At 41.2% G+C, this 18797-nt stretch overlaps 4 protein-coding genes across 4 annotated transcripts; all 4 read right to left on the bottom strand.

The window, feature by feature from the left end:
• Window positions 1-360: 360 nt before the first annotated feature.
• Window positions 361-10724, bottom strand: RO3G_13643 (uncharacterized protein; the record flags this gene model as incomplete). The annotated part of the gene is made up of 16 exons (XM_067668227.1): window positions 361-936; window positions 985-1212; window positions 1312-4194; window positions 4241-4648; window positions 4697-4813; window positions 4860-8046; window positions 8121-8722; window positions 8780-8896; window positions 8952-9058; window positions 9109-9418; window positions 9470-9619; window positions 9676-9744; window positions 9797-9889; window positions 9965-10279; window positions 10333-10445; window positions 10628-10724. 16 exons carry the CDS (start codon window positions 10722-10724, stop codon window positions 361-363), a joined length of 9372 nt encoding a protein of 3123 aa, XP_067524328.1.
• A 1762-nt stretch (window positions 10725-12486) lies between these two features.
• RO3G_13642 (uncharacterized protein) lies at window positions 12487-12688 on the bottom strand (the record flags this gene model as incomplete). Its single annotated transcript, XM_067668226.1, has 2 exons — window positions 12487-12530; window positions 12577-12688. The coding sequence occupies 2 exons, from the start codon at window positions 12686-12688 to the stop codon at window positions 12487-12489; spliced, it is 156 nt and encodes a 51-aa protein (XP_067524327.1).
• Window positions 12689-14305: 1617 nt separating this feature from the next.
• On the bottom strand, window positions 14306-14782 carry RO3G_13641 (uncharacterized protein; the record flags this gene model as incomplete). The annotated part of the gene is made up of 1 exon (XM_067668225.1): window positions 14306-14782. The coding sequence occupies one exon, from the start codon at window positions 14780-14782 to the stop codon at window positions 14306-14308; it is 477 nt and encodes a 158-aa protein (XP_067524326.1).
• Window positions 14783-15955: 1173 nt separating this feature from the next.
• Window positions 15956-16330, bottom strand: RO3G_13640 (uncharacterized protein; the record flags this gene model as incomplete). Its single annotated transcript, XM_067668224.1, has 1 exon — window positions 15956-16330. One exon carries the CDS (start codon window positions 16328-16330, stop codon window positions 15956-15958), a length of 375 nt encoding a protein of 124 aa, XP_067524325.1.
• Between the last annotated feature and the right edge of the window lie 2467 nt (window positions 16331-18797).

Here is an 18797-nt window from a genome sequence, read left to right as displayed (position 1 = left end):
CCTCTATTCCTTCACACGATCCATTCCACCTCAGCGTGAAAGGGACTATTTCAAAAAGATCATGATGGATGTCATCATGCAAGGGGGTAAGGCAGCCGGGACCACGACAGGCGCCATCTTGGGTGCCAGATTAGGCTATGGCCATCTGCCGACGGAGTGGGTCGTGGGCATGAAACGTTGGGAATGGTTGGAAGATAAGATTGATGAGTTTTGTGCCTTGTTTTAATAAATACATCTTTGGCCCTTGTATTCCAAACATACCACACATGTCAAGGGCGGTCTGAGCGTTTTTTTTTTTTTTTTTTTTTTTTTGCGGGGGTGTTGAACAATGTAGAAGAAAAAAGTTTATTAAAGAAATCATTATTCTGTAGGACGACGTGTCAAATTATATTTGCGAACGGCACTTTCAATCTTTTTAAAGAATTCTTCACGACTTGCCTTGTCAGAAATGATCAAGAACCGTTCAGGACTTGACTGACGAAGGTAGATGATGATCCCTGTCGGTTCACGTTTGAAGGTCTGAATCTCAGAGAAGGGTTCCTGCCATTCGACGGCCAGACGTCTGGTGCGAATGAGCATCACCCGATGATTGGTCAGCATAGCGACCCGTTCATCATTCTGGACGTGGCAGTGCGAAAGATAGATGTCTTGCATGTATTTTCCATGATCCACGTCCTTTAACCAGTGCTGTCCGATGGCCTCTCGTAACGAATAGGCCTTGAGGATCCCATCCGGTCCGATATAACGAGGATAACGACTGCGTTCGATCATGTTAGTGTCCGTGGGTGTCGCTGTATTTCGAATGCCTTCAGAGATATTGCTCGTGAAATCAAACACGCCTACCACCGGCTTGGTCACCACACCCACAAAGCCCTTGCCTACCCCTCGAATGAATCCACCCACGCCTTCTCTCGAAGCCCCTTCGACAGGTCGTGCCTTTGAAAATAATCAGATGTCAATCATGTTCGCTTTCGGTTGACTTACCACAAGGCCAGAAACGCCACTGGCAATACTGTTGGCAAACGACGTAGCCCCTTGAGCGACGCCCACCAAGGCATGCTTCGGTCGATTCCGTGACATGTTCATCCTTCGACGATCCTGATATTCTCTATCCATCGTGGCCGCACTCAGTCCTTTACCGATACTTCCTGTGAATTTCGAGAAACTGTCCGACACACCAAACACACTCTTTCGAATGAATCCACTGAATCCCTAAACAATCAAGTCAGTCATGATCCCTCTCTCTCTCTCTCTCTCTCTCTCTCTCTCTCTCTCTCTCTCTCTCTCTCTCTCTCTCTCTTCTTTCCTTACTTTAGCAATACCATAGCCTAGATCTTGTGGTCTGTCACTCATGATCAATCCTTGCCATGGCTCATAAAATAACTCGGCTACACCTGAACTCAAGTTGTTAAAGAGTCCGACTGGATTACCCAAGAAATCGGCTGATCCGAGCACACGATGGAATTGATAGATAAACTGATCACTGTAATGAATCGAGATCTTGCTGACCAAATCAGGTGCACTGGCCATCATGTTCTCGATCGCCAGCGCATTGAATTTCAGTGAGGCATTGTTGATATTACCGATCGTCATCGTGAGCGCATTGACCAGGTAGCCCACAGCAGAAGACGCAAGGAGGCTGTTGGCATCGTTCTCTTGATAGACACGCAAGAAGGACATGTTGAACTGGATCGGTTGAATACTGAACACTTCAAAATAAATCTGAGCAATGTCCTGATGCGGTTCCACATCCGGAATGTCAGTCGAGTAAGCCCAGACGTCCATCAGGCTCGTATCCGACGAGTGTTGCTGGCGATCGACATGAGCAAAATCAAGGATGGCATACACCAGGGTCTCATCCAGTTCGACACTCATCTCTTGTAGCAAGATCGAAAAGTACTTGAAATACATCACACCGTGCGAGGTATCCTTGACCCTGTCCAAGGCGAGCTGGACGGTAGGCAGGATCTTGTCGTTATTGTTCCTTCGACGGTCTCCGTTGTTGGTCGAGTTGGTAGGGTAGAGCAAGATGGGAAAGACAGAGCCGTAGATTTGGTTGTCGATCTGAACCCAATCGATCCTCCAGCGGAGGGAGTGATACAGGGCAGAATCGGTCAGTTTGAGATCGATCCCCTTGAAGGTCACGTAGACCAATTCCTGAAGACCGCGGTCGATCAAGGAAATACCGAGTTCCTTGAGCTTGATCTGAAAGACCGCGTTCACCGAAAGATCGACGTCGGCCACCTCGAATCCTTCACGGGCCGCGCTGTCGATGGACGACATCGAGTTCACGCGCGACAAGGGCTGATTCACCGGCTTGAACTGACTCTCGCTTTGCCTGTAAGGCGTGAGTTCCAGCAGACGGCAGGCGCCTTGAATCTTGACATCAATCGACGTGATCGCCGGGGCTCCACTACGGCTGGCATGACGGAAGGGAGGGAGGGTACCGATCTCTTGCAGATGAATGCTTCTTTCGCGACCGTTGATGGACAAGATGATCTTTTTGTCTTTATAAGCAGGCAAGTCCCATGAATAAGGCACCGATTGATGGGCAGGTAATCGGTAGCGCCTGATGCGAGGGTTGCGGACGGGCGCCGAATCGTCTCGGAGAAGCACAGGGTCCTCTTGGTAGAAAAGCATGTCTTCATCCGTCTTGTTCACCAGTAGATAAGGCCAGTGGTTGTCTTGGGTCAGGACGATAAAGATCGTGGCTTCCTGAAGCAAGATAGAGACCCGGATCAGCATGTCTGGATCACCATAGTCATTGGAAAGTCTGAGATGCACATCGCCCATGTCTTGAATATTGAACGGGGCTGACCAGGCATGACTAAAGCCTTCGAGCTTGATACTCAGCTGCTTTTCGTTTTGGACGCGAATGTTATAGAGCGGAATGCGCTGCTTGGCTTCCAAAACATAATCCTCTTTGGTCTCTGGCACACGGTACCGGATGTTTTGATCCATCTGATTACTGAGCACAAAACGAGGCGTGAGAGTAATGAGCTTGTTCAACTTGAACTGGCCTCCACCCTCTTGAATATGGATACCGACATGGATCTCTTCTGAGCCATTGGGCAGCACCACATCATACACACTCCCGATGGCTTCAAAACTCAGTGGCCGACTCCAATCGGACGCATCGACCTTGATCAGCGTTCGATTGCGGTTGTCCATGGTCGGATAAGAATACATGAACGGCTGTGGTTTGGGGCCCGGTCGACAGATGGCGACAGCATCCGTGCCGGACGTGAACGCATCAGACCACGTATTCTTCTTTTCTTTGAATCGGATCGGTAAACCGGTCTTGTTGATGATGATGTAAGGACTAAACAGGCTGTATTTTTTAGCACCTCCTGAGCCAGGCACCTCGACCGTGTTGATTCGGATATGCAGCTTGTTCTGATCGAGCTTGTTGACCAACTCAAAAGAACGATCCACGTCCAGATCGTCCGTCCGCTTGGTGCTGATGATCGCATAGTCACTCTTGTCATAGTCTGTATCAGGCATTTCGATCTGCATGAGCACCAGATGGCCATTCTCAATCACATGGATCGGCATCACACCTCCCTTGCGTAAATAAGAGCTGAACTCTTGGCCGGTCGTCTTGTCGACAATACGGAAATTGAAATCAAACGGCAGCAGGTTCTCAATCTCGATCGGCGCACTGAGTCGGATGGCCATCGCCGGGTATTGACCAAACAGGATGCTCTTTCGGTTTAGACGGGCCGTCATCTGAAAGATGAAAGGTGGCATGGATCGATCGGCCGAGAGACAAGAGCAGGTCGAAGGTGGCTGGAGGACACTGGCAAAGTCCTTCCAGTGAAAGGTCCTTTGGGTCCAGTGATAGCCAAAGCCTTCGTCCGGACGAAGGCGGAACTGATTCGCATAGGCTTGTTCGATCGGCAGCGCATAATCTTCACCAGGCGCAATCTTGACCACCGGTCGCTCTCCTTCCGAATCCAACAGATCCACCGAGAGCAGCGTTCGGTTCTCGATGACCAGAGCCGATCGGATGGTCACAATCTTGACATTGTTCACCAACTTGACGTCAAACACGATATGGTGTTGAACGTTCTCCAGCCTAGGTTCCAGTGGATGCATATGCTCACCTTCGGTATCCAGCTGGACGTCCCGAAGACTCTTCCACTGGGCTCCATCGATCTGGACATTGATGTTGTTACTCGTGACTTCTGTCATCTTTAGGAAATACGTTAGCCTCATCTCATCTCTTTCTTTGTCTTACCTCACGACGCTTTCTCCAATCCTCAAACCACCAGGGCATATCTTGACCATTTTCCAATTCTTTCAACACTGGTTCTTCATTCGAATCCGTAGAATTCCAAACCGTGATTCTGTAGCCAGTCCTGTTCCGAAGCGCATAAGGAGCGATCGTGCCTCTCTCACCGCTGTAGATCACATCCCTTTGTTTGTCGAGCAGCTTCATGGTGGACACTGCACTTTCCAAGAAAGTATGCGTCACATTTAAATTGAGAATATCATTTGATAGCAGCTTGACATGCGTCGTGTTATTGTCCGATGGATTTCTAGACAGCTCCAGCTTGAAGTTCCAGGGTTCCAACAGAGGTTCCCAGTGAGAGTTTTTGATATTAAAATAGTTAATGTAGGTCGAAAGCTGGACAGAGGCAGCAAGCTAACAAAAGCGTTAGTGTTTTTCCTTGGACCCAAAAAAAAAACTCACATTCTTTGACCAATTGGCTACTTCTAAATGAAACGGCTTGAGAGATGTGACCACCATGGGGGTTTCATGCAATTCTTCAATCAGGATCACTTGGGCTCCTTGAAAAGAGACACGAAGCTAAAGAGAATCATCAGATAAAGACAGACAAGATCATCAAGCTTACCGATTCTTGAGCAAAAGCCACGGCATCCATACGCTCCAACTCCTTGGGTGCATTCGCTATCGAAGGCGAAAATAATCCTTGAGCATACGCTGCTTTCGAAAGTGGTTTGTCAGTCGAGAGGGTGGCATTGTGTAACTCAAAGGCCTTGTTGAAGATATCCGTGATCAGCATCACGTCTCGATAGGAGACACGCATCACCAAAGGATCGATGTTGATCACGATATCGGTCAGCAGCCCACCGTACTCATTCTTTGGGTTACTGTTCATCGACAGGTTGACATCGAATGGCTGAATGAATCTCAAGGTCGACTTTTGCCTCATGTCCATCGTACACAGAAACATGCCCATCTGCTTGACTACCAGAGCCGTCTTGGACTGCTGAGTGATCATCAGCTCCTCCGCAGACAACACGACCGCTTCAGAGTCCATCCGATCCGGATTGGCCAGCAGGACAAATTCGGCATTCAGGATCTTGATGACATACGACAGGTCGATCCCTGCCTCTGCTTGCGCTGGTTCTTCGCTCATGACCGACCCCCGTCGTCTTTCGACCGGTGGCATGCGTTCTGGGTTGTCAAAGGGCAAAAGGAAAAAATGGGCTAATCGAAAGGCGTGGTCGAGTGACAGGATCACTTTGGAATCCCGGATGGTCATCATCGCAATACCAGAGCGAATCGGGTTTGGCGCCTTGAGATCCAACTGAAGTTCGAATTGATTCTTGTCCTTGACGACAGGCATGATATTCTTGAACCCACTGTTGATGCCCGGTCTCGTGTCGTCTACGGTCAGGGAAGGGATGACGAGGAAGACGTCCATCGTGTTGTCTCGCTGCATGCGGAAATTGACTTGACTGTTGTGCAGTGCAAAACTAGCTAGGCTAGGGGGTGACTGTAGGTCGGGGCCTGTGCCCATATAGATTTCCAACTTGATCATCTTTGCATCGATGGCCATCTGGATCTGAGGCGATCTTGTCTTTTCTGTGGCTGCTGCTGGCTGGATCGATGCCTGACTTGATCTGTGCTGCACAGTCGAGCTTCGTTTGTTGGACAGAGCCTGTAGGTTGGCTTCGTCTTCGTCTGTGTCAGTAAATATGCGAGAAAACATATGGATGGCTTCCATCAAAAAGATGTACTGTCGCTCTGTCAGCCTCATTGAAATATCGCTCACTTTGCCCTTGATATCCACCATGGGACGTTCAGACGAGCCTTGCTCTGGGATGTCAATAGCAAACGTGACATCAATATCATCCACAATAGGCAGTGTTTGCAGCAAAATCTCAGGTCTTGCAAAATGAAACTTGGAGGTCAGGTTGATTGCCCGAAGACCAGCCTGGATCGTGTTGATGCACCCATCCTCGTCCGTCACAAACGTATTGGACGCCCAAATCTCACCCAGATGAGCGACCACACAATCCGAGGGGTGCTGATGAAACTCTGGAAAGAGGACAACCGGTGTTTTTATGACCACATCGAAATGCATCTTGGTCGCCGCTTGGCTCAATTGCTGAGCTGATTCAAGGGCGGCTGCACGCGCCATGTCATAGGCTAATTTCATCTCGGCAAATTTGCTCAGGAACTGCAGCAGTTGATGTACTGGCTCTTCTAAAAACCGGAATTGAGCAGAGCCCATACGAAGGTAAACAGCGTGATCATAGCCAGGGTAATCTTGTCGGCCATCATCAACAAAGGAGGTGTATTTCAAGTCGATCAGCTCTTCACCTTGAATCGTTAGCAGTTGATGAGGCCATGTTTGCGTATCGGCCGCCTTTCTTGGACTGAGATCGTCCGTTAAAGTAAAATTGGCAAATTTGGCTGCCACATTGACTTGGCCATCGGAAACCACCGTCGACAGGTCACCCAACGAAAGCTCACCGGTAGCAAGTCGCACGCCGTCATTATTCAAGACAAAGTTGACACTATCTAGGAGTAATCTCACATAGATATTATTGTCGGTCGTGTTAGACGACGGCTTGCTCGCTTGCGTCGCCGGGATGGTATGGGCAAGGGAAGGGGTGATTGCGGCTGTCTTTTGGTTTGAATTGATCTCGCTATCGACAAAGGTATCCATCACAAAGCTATGGAGCGTCAAGACAGAACTTCGGGTGACAATAAAGTTCAGTGTAGAAAGTGTCACGTGCACTGTTTGACCCACACCTTTGTACCTTGTCATGTACTCTGGGTTCTGTTTGTCACACTGAACGTATTCCACATTCACCAATTCCTTCAGTCCAGAGTCATTGGACGCATCCGGTTGAAGAATATGCTGGTCTGAGGTAACGAGGTACTTGAACTCGTTACCGTGCTTCATCCTGTCCGTCACATCGAGTGACTTCAGAGAGAGACCAACGGTCATGTCCATCGGACGCATGTTGTAATTCAACTTTAGGCTCTTGAGATCGACCTCACACAGCAAATGCTCGGGTGATAACCCATCTGAATCCGACCGATGGCCCTTTTGTGCTCGGAGGATATTGGCCAGCACTCGATCCACCTTGAAGTCCAATTCAAACAGTCGCTCCTCGACATTGACCGTCTCTTTGCTTGATTTGACACTTTTGACAGTCGTCGCCTTGGTGACCTCCGTATCCACCGTGTCTGCTAAGGAATCTGTATACAGATCGCTCGACTCGCTATCGCTCAGCAAAAACATATCATCCTCCTCCTCCGGCTTGTTCCATAGTGGATTGCCCATCAAGTTGAACCAACTCTGATCGGCTTGGTTTTGCACCGGGTACTCGTTTAAATCGACTTCTGTTTTCTTATCTCCCAATAACCCAGAGGCCTCGATCAGATGAGGCAATTGCATGATGGCCTTGTATTTCGTATCAGAGAAATTGACCTTCAGCAAAGGCAAATGGCCAGACACTTTCAATCGTGGCATATCAAAGGATTTTCGAATGATGCAGAGCTCAAGCAAAAACGTCATGTCGATTCGATCCACAAGATGAAGGTAGTCCAGTTCAGGACGAGGACGGCGGACTTGGACGAGACAGGTATCAAGCGAATCACCCACAAGGATCTTGGTTTGCGTCAATTGAACGGTGAATCGGTCAAACATCAAGCTGTGAAGATTAGTATCATCCTCTGCCGTCATCTCTGCTCCAGATCTCGATTTCAATTGGGCTCGCGTCTCGGGCGGCAATAGATTACTTTCGACATTGATATGTCCTGCGTCAATGACAATCGCGCTACAGTGTGTTGTTGTACAACTAGAAAACGAACACGGTCAATGTTTACATGCTTACTGTAGCCAAGGACTTACTTTTCTGGAATAATGATCACAGGCGCATCCATATCCACCTTCAGATCCAACGTCGTATGTTGTTCCAAGGCATACTTCAAACTCGCTCTCGTCTGCTTTTTGAAACCCTCAAGGGTATCTCCGGCCACTTCAATCAAGGCATTGATACTATCTGCACTTGTTTCGGAGGGTGTAAAGAATTCGACAATCTCATAAATCACTTGAGGATTGTAAACGATATCGATATTACGCATATAAAGCGCCGCTGCATTATCGGCTCTTTCATCCAGTGGTTTGTATTCAAAGGTGGCAGTAAAAAATGGATCTTTCATCGGATTCGAAAAGTTTTTGAGCTGGCTATCCAACGTGATTGATTTCCGGTGGCTGACGTCCTTGCCTTTGGCCCCCATCAATTTATAATAAGGGGATTCTGGTCTCTGTCCGTCGTAGAGGCTCATGTCCCCCAAGGCAGCTGTGGCGGTGAAGGATTCCACATATTTAGTGAGGCTCATTGAAAAGTTGTCAAACACGAGGGATAACAGGTCAACAGGCTGTTTGTGTGGATTCTTTCGTACATTGAATGAACCTCGGTTGAGCGTCATGTTTAATGACAATAAGGTTGTCTTTTTTTTTCAAAGAAGTTAAGCTTATTTCATAAGGATTTCTTTTTTATGACTTACATCCTTGGGTAAATCGATGGATGCTGCAATAGCCGCTTTATCTGCATCATAATCAATAACATCATAAAACTCTTGCTTCTGCTCTTCAGTAATCACTATCTCTTCAGCTTCATTTTCCTATATACATTGTTTTAGGTCTCCTTTTCTTTTTTTTCTTAAGAATTAAACCTACAGAGTCTTCAGAGAGTTTTCCAGATCCATACCACCAACTGCTTATACCCCAACCTTGTTTTGCCTTCTTGGCCGTCTCTTCTTCCTTGCGTCTCTTTTCAATCGCAGCTAACATCACACGTTAGAAACAAGGACATGTCTGGACCTGTTCACTCTACCTAGACGCGCCTTTTCAGACCTCAGCTTAGGCTTTGCTAAGCTTCTATAGAACCGAAGATCTTCAAAGCTCAATGCGCGCTCAAGACCCTCCAACTGTTCCAATTCCTCTGGTGTTGCCCTGTCCAATTTATAGTTTACATAACAATGGATGTATGCTTTACGATCATCGCGTCTTTTCTTCAACCTGTCCCAGGTCCATCTTTGGTTTCGTTCGTGGATCTCTGATAAAATGGCTTGACCAGCAAATCTAAAGTATTCGAGTGGATGGGATTTGGGTGTCATGTGTGAAGGTGGATGACATTCTCTGTACTAAAGAAACTTGTAAGCAAACATCAGACGCAGAAATCAAGAGGAGGTTACTTTTTGTTTTTTCAGGTAAGAGTGAAATAAATCGATCATGAGGATCGTATCACGGTATTGTTCGTTATCTACTGTAAATGAGAGCTCATCAAAAAGAAGTGAGGCTTCAAACTTTGGTACTTTATCGCCAAAATGTTTATTGAATTTCACCTAATAGAACAAGGATCACTATTTCCCCTCTTTCTTTCTATACATCATTTTCTTACCCTGCCAGAACCAGAAACAGGCTTTAGGATGTATTGATGCTCTTTTGGCACATGCTGCTTAGTTGCAATCTATCACAAGAGGTTCAGTATTGCATGAGATATTGATAGGGTTCCGCTATACCAAGGCCTTGAATGCTTCATGTTCATTATCTTCATCTGCTATGGATTGTATGTTTGTATCCCAATAGATTGAAAGGGATTCCAAGGTGGCCAACTAAAATGGATGTAATAATGACCTCATCAGATGATCCCATCTTGTCTTCATTGTGTGTTCCACTCAGCTTTTTACCTTATAAATCGTATTTGCAGCCTCACCCAATGTATTTGGTGTCCATTCTTCATCTGTCGTGATCGCTGACAGCTCATTTAAGGTGATACCTGCTGCAAAACGATGCTCGGTTGAAACATTGTCTTCATAGCGAATGTGGATTGTTTGAATAGAGAATTGAAGGTTATTCAGGATTCTCGTCACAAGTTGGTTTGCAAAAGTATCGTTTTTGTTCGTATCTTCAGTGACATCGTGCTGCTGCATCATGAGTTCTGAGTTTTCCAACTTTGTCATTTTGGCTTCTTGTTCTCTTTCCGCTAATTCCTCTGCTGTCATCTAGATTTATGCATCGTGAGTTTGAGTAATTGTATGCAAAGTTGGATCCTTACAGTGGATTCATTCCGAGGTACTGCTAATACATAAACGTCTTTGATATCGACCAATACTGGTTTTCCTCTCAAGTTGCTCCAAGGAATCGTCAGTGTAAGTTCGCCAAGATAACCTAAAGCACAGGTTAATGTCGTTCACTCATAGTTTGCTGTACCTTCTAAAACATCCACTGGCAAATTGAGTTTATCAAGAGCTTCTCTTCTCAACTTTAGATCGCGTAGTTTGACTTCCCCTGTTTTGTAAACAAAATATTAAACACCCGTTCTATCCAAGCTTTCACTTGCTTCTGTTTACCTGACCAGATACCAATTTTTAATTGGTTATAATTCAAGTTGGATACATAGGACCCTAATACTCTATTGAGTAAAGTAGAGACAACAGATTCCAACATTTTCGTAAAAAAAAGAAAACAAAAAAAAAAAAAGAAAAAGCTTAAACTCTGGAGGTTTTTTATGCTGGTATGACATAATGCAGACTATTTTGTATACAAAAGTGGCTTGGGCTCAACTCAATCCCTCTAAAATGAACAATGTATGCCCATTGTTCTATCAGACTTTAATCAAGTAGCTGTTGTTGTCTTACTTTTCTTGCATGTTTATGATTGAATAGAACAAATGATGATATGAAAAGTAGATAAAAAATGAAAAAGAAACGCTCTACTCTGAATAAGTTTAAAAAGATAGTTGTTACTCATAAAAAGAAAGAAAGAGAGAGAAAAAGAAATTATGCTAAAGTGCACACTGTAAAGGCAGTACTTTCCTTTTTTATGCCAACTGAAACATTTTGTATCTGACTTGGTTTACAGAATATGTCTTTCAAAATGAGGATCATAAAAAAATAAATAAAAATAAAAAAAAAACGCGCCAGTAATTTAAATTTTTTTTTTTTCTTTTTTGTCAATCCATATTTGAATATGTTTTATAAGCAGATACGTCCCTTTCTCTCTGTAAAGTGAAATTGATAAAGAATCCTTCTGGCTTTTCTACAAGTCTAACGGGTTGAGTCTTGCTTTATTTATACATTTCACCTTTAAATACCATATTTGTTAAGCTTCCTCGTCTTTTAAATTCTTGTCTTCTTATTTCTTTTTTCGATGTTTTGTTTAGTTGATATCTGATTACTAATAGTTTATCATAGTAACTAGTATAGTGGATATCAAACTACTGTTTAAATTGTTTAGCTAATTTCTGTATGTCTTTTAGTCTGAGAATAAAAGTATGCTGTACTATTACGTAGTTAAAAGAAAGCAACATGAATAAGGGGAGACAGGATAGAAAATAGAATTCATTTATGCAAACATAAAAGTGCCTATTGTGCATGCTTAAGTAATCATATTGTATACGCACATGTTTCAACTTACCAGATCGAGCATTGTCACTGTTCCCAAAAATAGTCATTTGAATTTCCTTCTATGACTTTTTATTCCAGACAATAAGATGATGTCTTTTTTCTTTTTTAAATGAAAATAACAACCTATAAATTTGATCTCGAAGAGTCTTTTTATATAAAACCATGAGGAATATATAGACTATGTGACATGAATATGCCTTTGTTTGAAATTGAAACCAAATTGTTTCAATAAAAACCTAGAACGTTGACATACATTGTACAACGTTTTGTGACAATGAAGGGTGACACGAATAGACTTGGTTGTGACACGTCAGATCCTTGAAAGATTATCTGCTGTCATCATTCTCTGTTCAAAAGGAAATGGAGAGAAGGGGGCAACTGTATGAAAAAGATGGACAAGGATCACGAAGGCTACAGGTCGATAAGACAAGATTGATTCTTATTTGACTAACCATGATTTTGTCCTTTTCCGAAAATGCCAAAGCTTTCATTATCCCAAAAACGGGATACGCGCATTTTCATTAGTCGCGGAAAAAGCAAGGTGATCTCCATGGTGCCTGCATCGTGAAATGAAAAAGAATCAGAGACGCTTGGCCATTTTAAGACAAAAAAAAATCGATGAATTAGAATTTGGAGTATGTTTGTATTGAATGTTTAAATTAATTGATTCAAGCCTTGAAAAGAAGGGTTTTGTTTTCTTTTAAAAAAAATAAATGTTATTTATTAACATAGGATGCATAAAACATAAAATGAATTCGAGGTAATACCATAAATCATAAGTGGAATAGAAAGTATCTTATACATCACATAGACTTTGCTTTCTTATTCAATTTGCCTTCTTCTTTTACTATTGACAATACAATCCTGTTGATTATCACTGATCATTTCGATACTTTTCTTTTCTAAACTCTCAATCTTTTTCTCCAGCTGCCATACCTGGAGCACCAAACCATCATAGGCTGTCTTGATCTCTTTTTCTTTTGCCTTTTTGATTGCAATCGTCATATTTTCAGTGGACGTGTCGGTCGAGAAAGCATTACGTAGCGAGTCAAGTAAGATCAGGATAGATGTGTATTAATCTGCCAAGAATGAAATTTCGTCCTCGATTTCACTGATTCCCATGGACTTTCTTTTTTCTTTCCTCTTGTTCACTTGTAAGCTTCCAGGATGAGCATGACTGTATTGACTGGAATGCTTTATTGGTTGCTTTCCTTCTTGTCCACAACACGAATGATGACTATATTTGTTAGTGAATTGCTCTGGACATGGGCTGTAACTGTGGTATATCAATGGTTGTGTATAAAACGATTTTATAGGTTGACAGTGGAGTACATTCATGTTGAATGATGTATGAGGTAAATGATAAGTTGAAGTGTAACAAGAATATCTATTGCTCATTGAGCATAATCAAAAACCAAGTAGAACTCTCGATAACACAATGTATAAAAAGAAAAAGGAGGAAAGATGATGATAAAAAAGCTTCTTTTTTATATCTTCTTTAGCAGCAGTCTATAAATGGACATTGGATTATGTATAATACAAGAGGCGCCACAATGAATTACACATAGCATATGCATGCGTGGTTCATTGCAGAAAAAGAAAGACTTGAATCGAACACAAAAAAAGGCATTTCCTTGGCAGACTTTATAAATGCTGAATGAGCTCTTTCACTGTAGACCTAATCCATCGTCAAGTTTGAGTTCAAGACCTATTAGAATAGAAAACTTCTGAGTTAAATATGTTCAAAACATTCTTGTACGTACGAATTAAGCCATTTTTAACACACAAAAAAATTATTTGTTTCACCGGTCTTTTTTTCAGTGTACCTCAATGCCACTTTTGGAAAGCATTAATTTACAGATTTTTTCAACACTTGCGATTCTATTAGGTCTCAGTCGTCTTCGTTTTTCTCAATTTGCACTCTTTTTTTTTTCCCACAAAAGTATCAATCTTGTTCTCTTTTTCGTATTTGTTTTTGAATAAAACGATCAAATTAGGCAGAATTTTTATACAAATAATATTCTTTTTCAAAAATTTAAAAACTTTAGAGCATGGCCTTGATTAAAATTGGCCACAATACGATTCAATAGATACAAATCTGGACAGGTTGCATTCATTTTTAAGCATTTCAAAAAAAAAAAAAAAAAAAAAAAAAAAAAAAAAAAAGAGATGAAATTGACCTTTTTTCTTCTTACTTTTGTTAGAATAAAAAATAACATGACTTTGATATAAATACAAGATAAAATATAATTTACCAATGCTCAAAATGGTGAGTCATGTAGATGGGAATAAAAGAAGTGTCCTTATACTCTACACTTTATATGCATAATAATGATAAAGGGCCAACGGAAGCTGTGGCAATTAAAAAAACCAACGCATTTGCGTTTGGATGGAGTTTCAGTGGAAGGTACAGTAAGAAGTAAAGATTTGGGTTCAGAAATATTAAGAAAATAGGTTGGAAAAATAAAATCATTGTTCGTATTCATGGCCATACTCATATGGAGAAAGGATAGAATGGATGAGTTTCCCCTTATTAGGAACCCTCACTACCTAGGCGAACTGAATGTTTACTTTTGGTTGCGTGGGTTGATTTCACGTGTTGTCTCCGGATATTGCTTCCTTTTATGAGTTGAAGGGTTGACCTTTGGGAGGATAGGGCGTAGACGGCACGTTGAGCGTGTTGCTTGCCTTGTCCGTATCATCATCCCCGTCTTGGTGCTCATCCTGTGGATGGACAAAAGGAGGATCATCAGATGCGATCTCCTCAGAGGACACCTGGGTATCAGGGAAAGGAGTGGAAGACTTTGAGGGTTGAGATAAAGAAAACTTAGTTTCGATTGCAGTTACAGGTCGGTGGTCTGCATATCGAGGTTTAGCAGTGCGAGGAATAGTAATTGCACGATAAGTGAGGATAGAGGTAGGCTCGGCATGCTGAGAGTGTTTAGATGCTTCCATTTCAGTGTGAGTAATATGTGTACATTGGACACTCAAGTAGTCTCCGACGTCACATATATAGTATGGTTGGTTTTCTAAAGGTCTTTCAGAGCAAGAGTCACGTATGTGCCTCATATCTTTACAGCAGCGACAGTGCTTGGGCATCTTGTTCCAGATTATGAAAATTGCTGTTTTATTGCTGTAGTCAGTCTTATAGGTAGGTTGAAGTAGATTATCATTCGAGTCACTGCTGTTAACAAGGATATGTCCGTTTTCTCAAAGTTGTTTCAAAGTGATATCAGCAAAATAAAAAATAATATCAAAAACTGTTTCGTATCTGGAAGAGATTTAAAGTAAATTGTTCCTAGTATCAATAAGAGATCTATAGGTACACTGCTAAAATTCAAGAATGTCAAGATAATAGAAGGCGTTCTGATGACGGGGAAGCTGATATCATCAAGAACAACGTGATTAGCGACAGTTTGCTGGCAACATTCATCAGAATCAAAGCCTAGTTCAATGTAAAGGGCGTTACCATCCTCCTTATATCGAACACTTTAACCATTATTGTAAGGAAATCTAGTATGAAGAGTAAAAAAAAAAATTCCAGGTCGAGATGACGGAGGACAAGTGGGATGGTGTACATAACTGAGCAGTTAGAGGAACTTGTGATGTATGTCAATGAGACCATAGGAGGGAAAAAGAGAGCCATTCATAATGGAAGTATAGATGGTTTCGCAAGTGGTTGAAGCAGTTGGTCTTCAATTGGCATTCAAGGTTGCAAAAGACAAGTGTTTAAAAGCTCTTGGTTTATTTATTGAGAAAAATCATGTATCGAATAAAATTATTGACTAAAGTAAACAAACTCGGAACGTAGTAGGTATATTCATTGATGATTAAATTGGCTCTCAAGTTGAAGTTGTAAGCAAAGGCATAGATGTCATCGCTGATAGATCTGATTCTGAACCAATGTTTACAACATTTCATGAATCCATCTAGCCTTGGCCATTTTTATTTTTGTAAACAAATTTTTACTGCGATGAGAAAAAGAAAAAGCCTATTTACCAAAATAATCTCTAGATTACTTTTATCATTTTCTCTTTGCAAAGAAAAAAAAAATCGGTATGCAAGTCAATAAACCCATTCAATTTCTTTTTATGAATAATATGGTTTAATGAAGAAAGCAGGCCTATGTTATATGTAATGATGAAAAAAGCTTGGTATTCTATATTTTATTGAGTAATATTCTCTAGTAATATATTAAGGCTGTTAAAAAGTACTAGGAAGAGAACCTGGATTTTATGGATCGGTGTAAGAAGACAAGATAAAAGGACTACCTTAAGGTGCAGCACCATCGGCAGCACCACGATCGGCAGCAGCACCGTCATCGGCAGCAACACCGTCATCGGCAGCAACGCCATCAGCAGCAGCACCATCATCGGCGGCAACACCATCATCAGCAGCAGCACCATCATCGGCGGCAGCGCTATCATTGGCTGCGGCAGGAGCAGCACGAGCAGTAGAACTACCCTTAGTAACAGCAATAGCATGACCATGACCACCCAACAGTTTACTAATAGCAGGAAAGCCATGAGCGAACTTAAGAACGGAACCACCCACTATTCTTTTTTCTAAAATAGCAAGACCAAGAGGAAATGAAGAGACAAGCATAAATGCAGATAGTAAACCAAAGAAGACAAGAACTGAACGCATTTTTATATGTAAAAGAGACTAGTTGGTTGTAATGAGTTTATTTAGGAAAAAAAAAAAGCAAAAGAGACGGCTCCTTTTATATGTGCTGATGTAAGGATTCAGAGCAGATTGTTGTTTTTCATTGCAATCTATACAAGCCTTCACTCATGATTGGAGGCTCTATTGTTTTTGTAAGCACGGTGATAAATTAAAAATGCGCATTCTTAAAAGAAATTTATCTTAAAAGAAGGTACATTAGGCTTGTCTAAATTTCAGGAATTGAAGTATTCAAACGGAAGCTATTCAAAGCGATAGATTAAGCTTATCTTTCTTTTATGGTGACTATGTACCATAAATGAATAGAAAGTGTTATTTGGAGATAAGCACTAGCCATTGTACGTCACTTTTAAAGTATATACGTTTGTACAGATAGATCATCATCCAACCAAAAGAAAAGCAGCCTTTACCTTATTATTACCACTAAGCCACTCTTCTGCATATATTACAAGGGGTGTGCACTAACATGGATAGATAATTTGGTATTCAAAACATGGATCTCACTAACTTGATAAGTCCTAATTGTAAGAATGCATTCTATCACTTGTACTTTATAGATTAGAGACTGATTTGGTTTCCTATTACCTATATACTGATATATTCAGATATAATCTTCAAAGCAAGCCTCTTGACAGACTAAAGTCTTTCTAATCCATGATTATGTAAACCCTTCTTTTTTTATTTTGAATGATTGGATCCTATTTAGATTTATTCTAAAGGAATAATCAGAGACGTCTATTCTGTCCTACTACTTTCTCTATTACAAGGCCTTGCAGCACTATATGTTCTTTTTATGTATTTATAGTCAAGTATTCTGCTTATAGAAACGTCTACTGAAACAAGTCTTATGAACAATGCATATGAGCACAAATGAGGCACGTCAGACTTCAAGTGAAACTTTGGCAAAGTCAATGTTGACATGATGAATCACGCTCTTAGGCTCAATTGCAGTCCCCTCTAATCCATTCAGATAACCAGATCCTGAACGAGAGAGGTAATAGCACCATCAGCAATTTCCTCTATTTCTATATATCCATTATCAGACATAGTCATTCCTTTTACAGATTGATTTTTGAAGGCATTTTTTTTAAAAAAAAATTAATGTATGCAAACAAGACTATTGACACAAAACAGAAAACTTTTGTTGCCTCTTTATTTGTATGATAACCATAATGTCTGAAGTGAAAAAAAAATAAAATTCAAAATCAATAGCTTGAAAGAAATTAAGCATTTGTTATTACAGAAACAGACCAATAGATAATTCAAGAGAGACTGATAAAAAAAAGACTTGGACAGTGACACGATAAGAAAGGATGAAAACATCAACCAATGAAAGTAATACATGATGCAAAATTAATCAGCTATGGTATGGGAATCATTGGAAAGAAGAGAAACTTTCCATTCAGCATGCAAGTTAATATTATCAACAATAAACATGGTTGATGATGATGCTCAATATTAAGCTCAAAAACAAAAACAAAAAAAGATAGAAAAACCAACAACAACAATGGACTAAGAAATACACGTTTCCTTGGAATGAAAATATTCCTTATGTTAGTGAGAAATGATAAAGCCTTTAACTTTCATGAAAAGTCATGGTTCAAAGATCACACTTAAGATGAATATTATAAACTCAAAAGCTTTAACAAGTAAAATGCTCCGTAGAGTAGAAAGACATCGATGATTACTAAAGAGACTGATAATGTTGAGCTGGCTACAAATAATGATACAAAGATACTGATAATCAGGAAACAAACACACCTTGGAACCATATTCACTCTAACTGCATAATCAAGTATAAGGATCCATGTTGATCAAAGAACCAGCTGAAAAACAGTTCATTACGATTAATGTCTTTTATGCAGAGCAAGTGAGTGACAAAGAGCTTTAAAGTAGTAGAAACTATCAATACTGGAAGCAAATTACCTTGCATGAATTAGTCTACATTTTCTAATAATATTTAAATTAAACATATCAATAAAACATTTGACCAATTAAATTTTGCAGCGAATAGTAATAATATATGTCGAATAGGATAAAATAAATTCATTGAAGATGACATTGTTATATGATATTCCGCTTGGCCTACTTATTTAAAGGCTTGGAATTTAATAAAAACATGGGCTTCGATGCACCACCTGCTACTTGTATTCTTGGAGAGAGAGAGAGAGACAGCAAAGAAAATATCAATGTAGTTGACTCTAATCTTTATCCTCTCATATAAATATGAAGTCTAACAGTAACAATGCTTATGTTCACATTAAGATTTATAATAATGCATGGTTTGCAAATAAGCCCTTACTTTGTTGATTCTGAGTAATAAAAGTCACACTAATGAATTTAAAGTTATGAAAGGAGGAGAAGGAGGAGGGGAGAGAGAGGGGAGGGGAGCAGGAGGAGGGGAAAGAGGATCTAACAAAATAATAATACT

The sequence above is a fragment of the Rhizopus delemar genome, genomic scaffold (genome assembly GCF_000149305.1).
Source record: "Rhizopus delemar RA 99-880 supercont3.12 genomic scaffold, whole genome shotgun sequence".
In the NCBI taxonomy this organism is placed as follows: Eukaryota; Fungi; Mucoromycota; class Mucoromycetes; order Mucorales; family Rhizopodaceae; genus Rhizopus; species Rhizopus delemar.
Note: the sequence above shows the minus strand (reverse complement) of the source record. Positions and strands in the feature narration are given on the sequence as shown.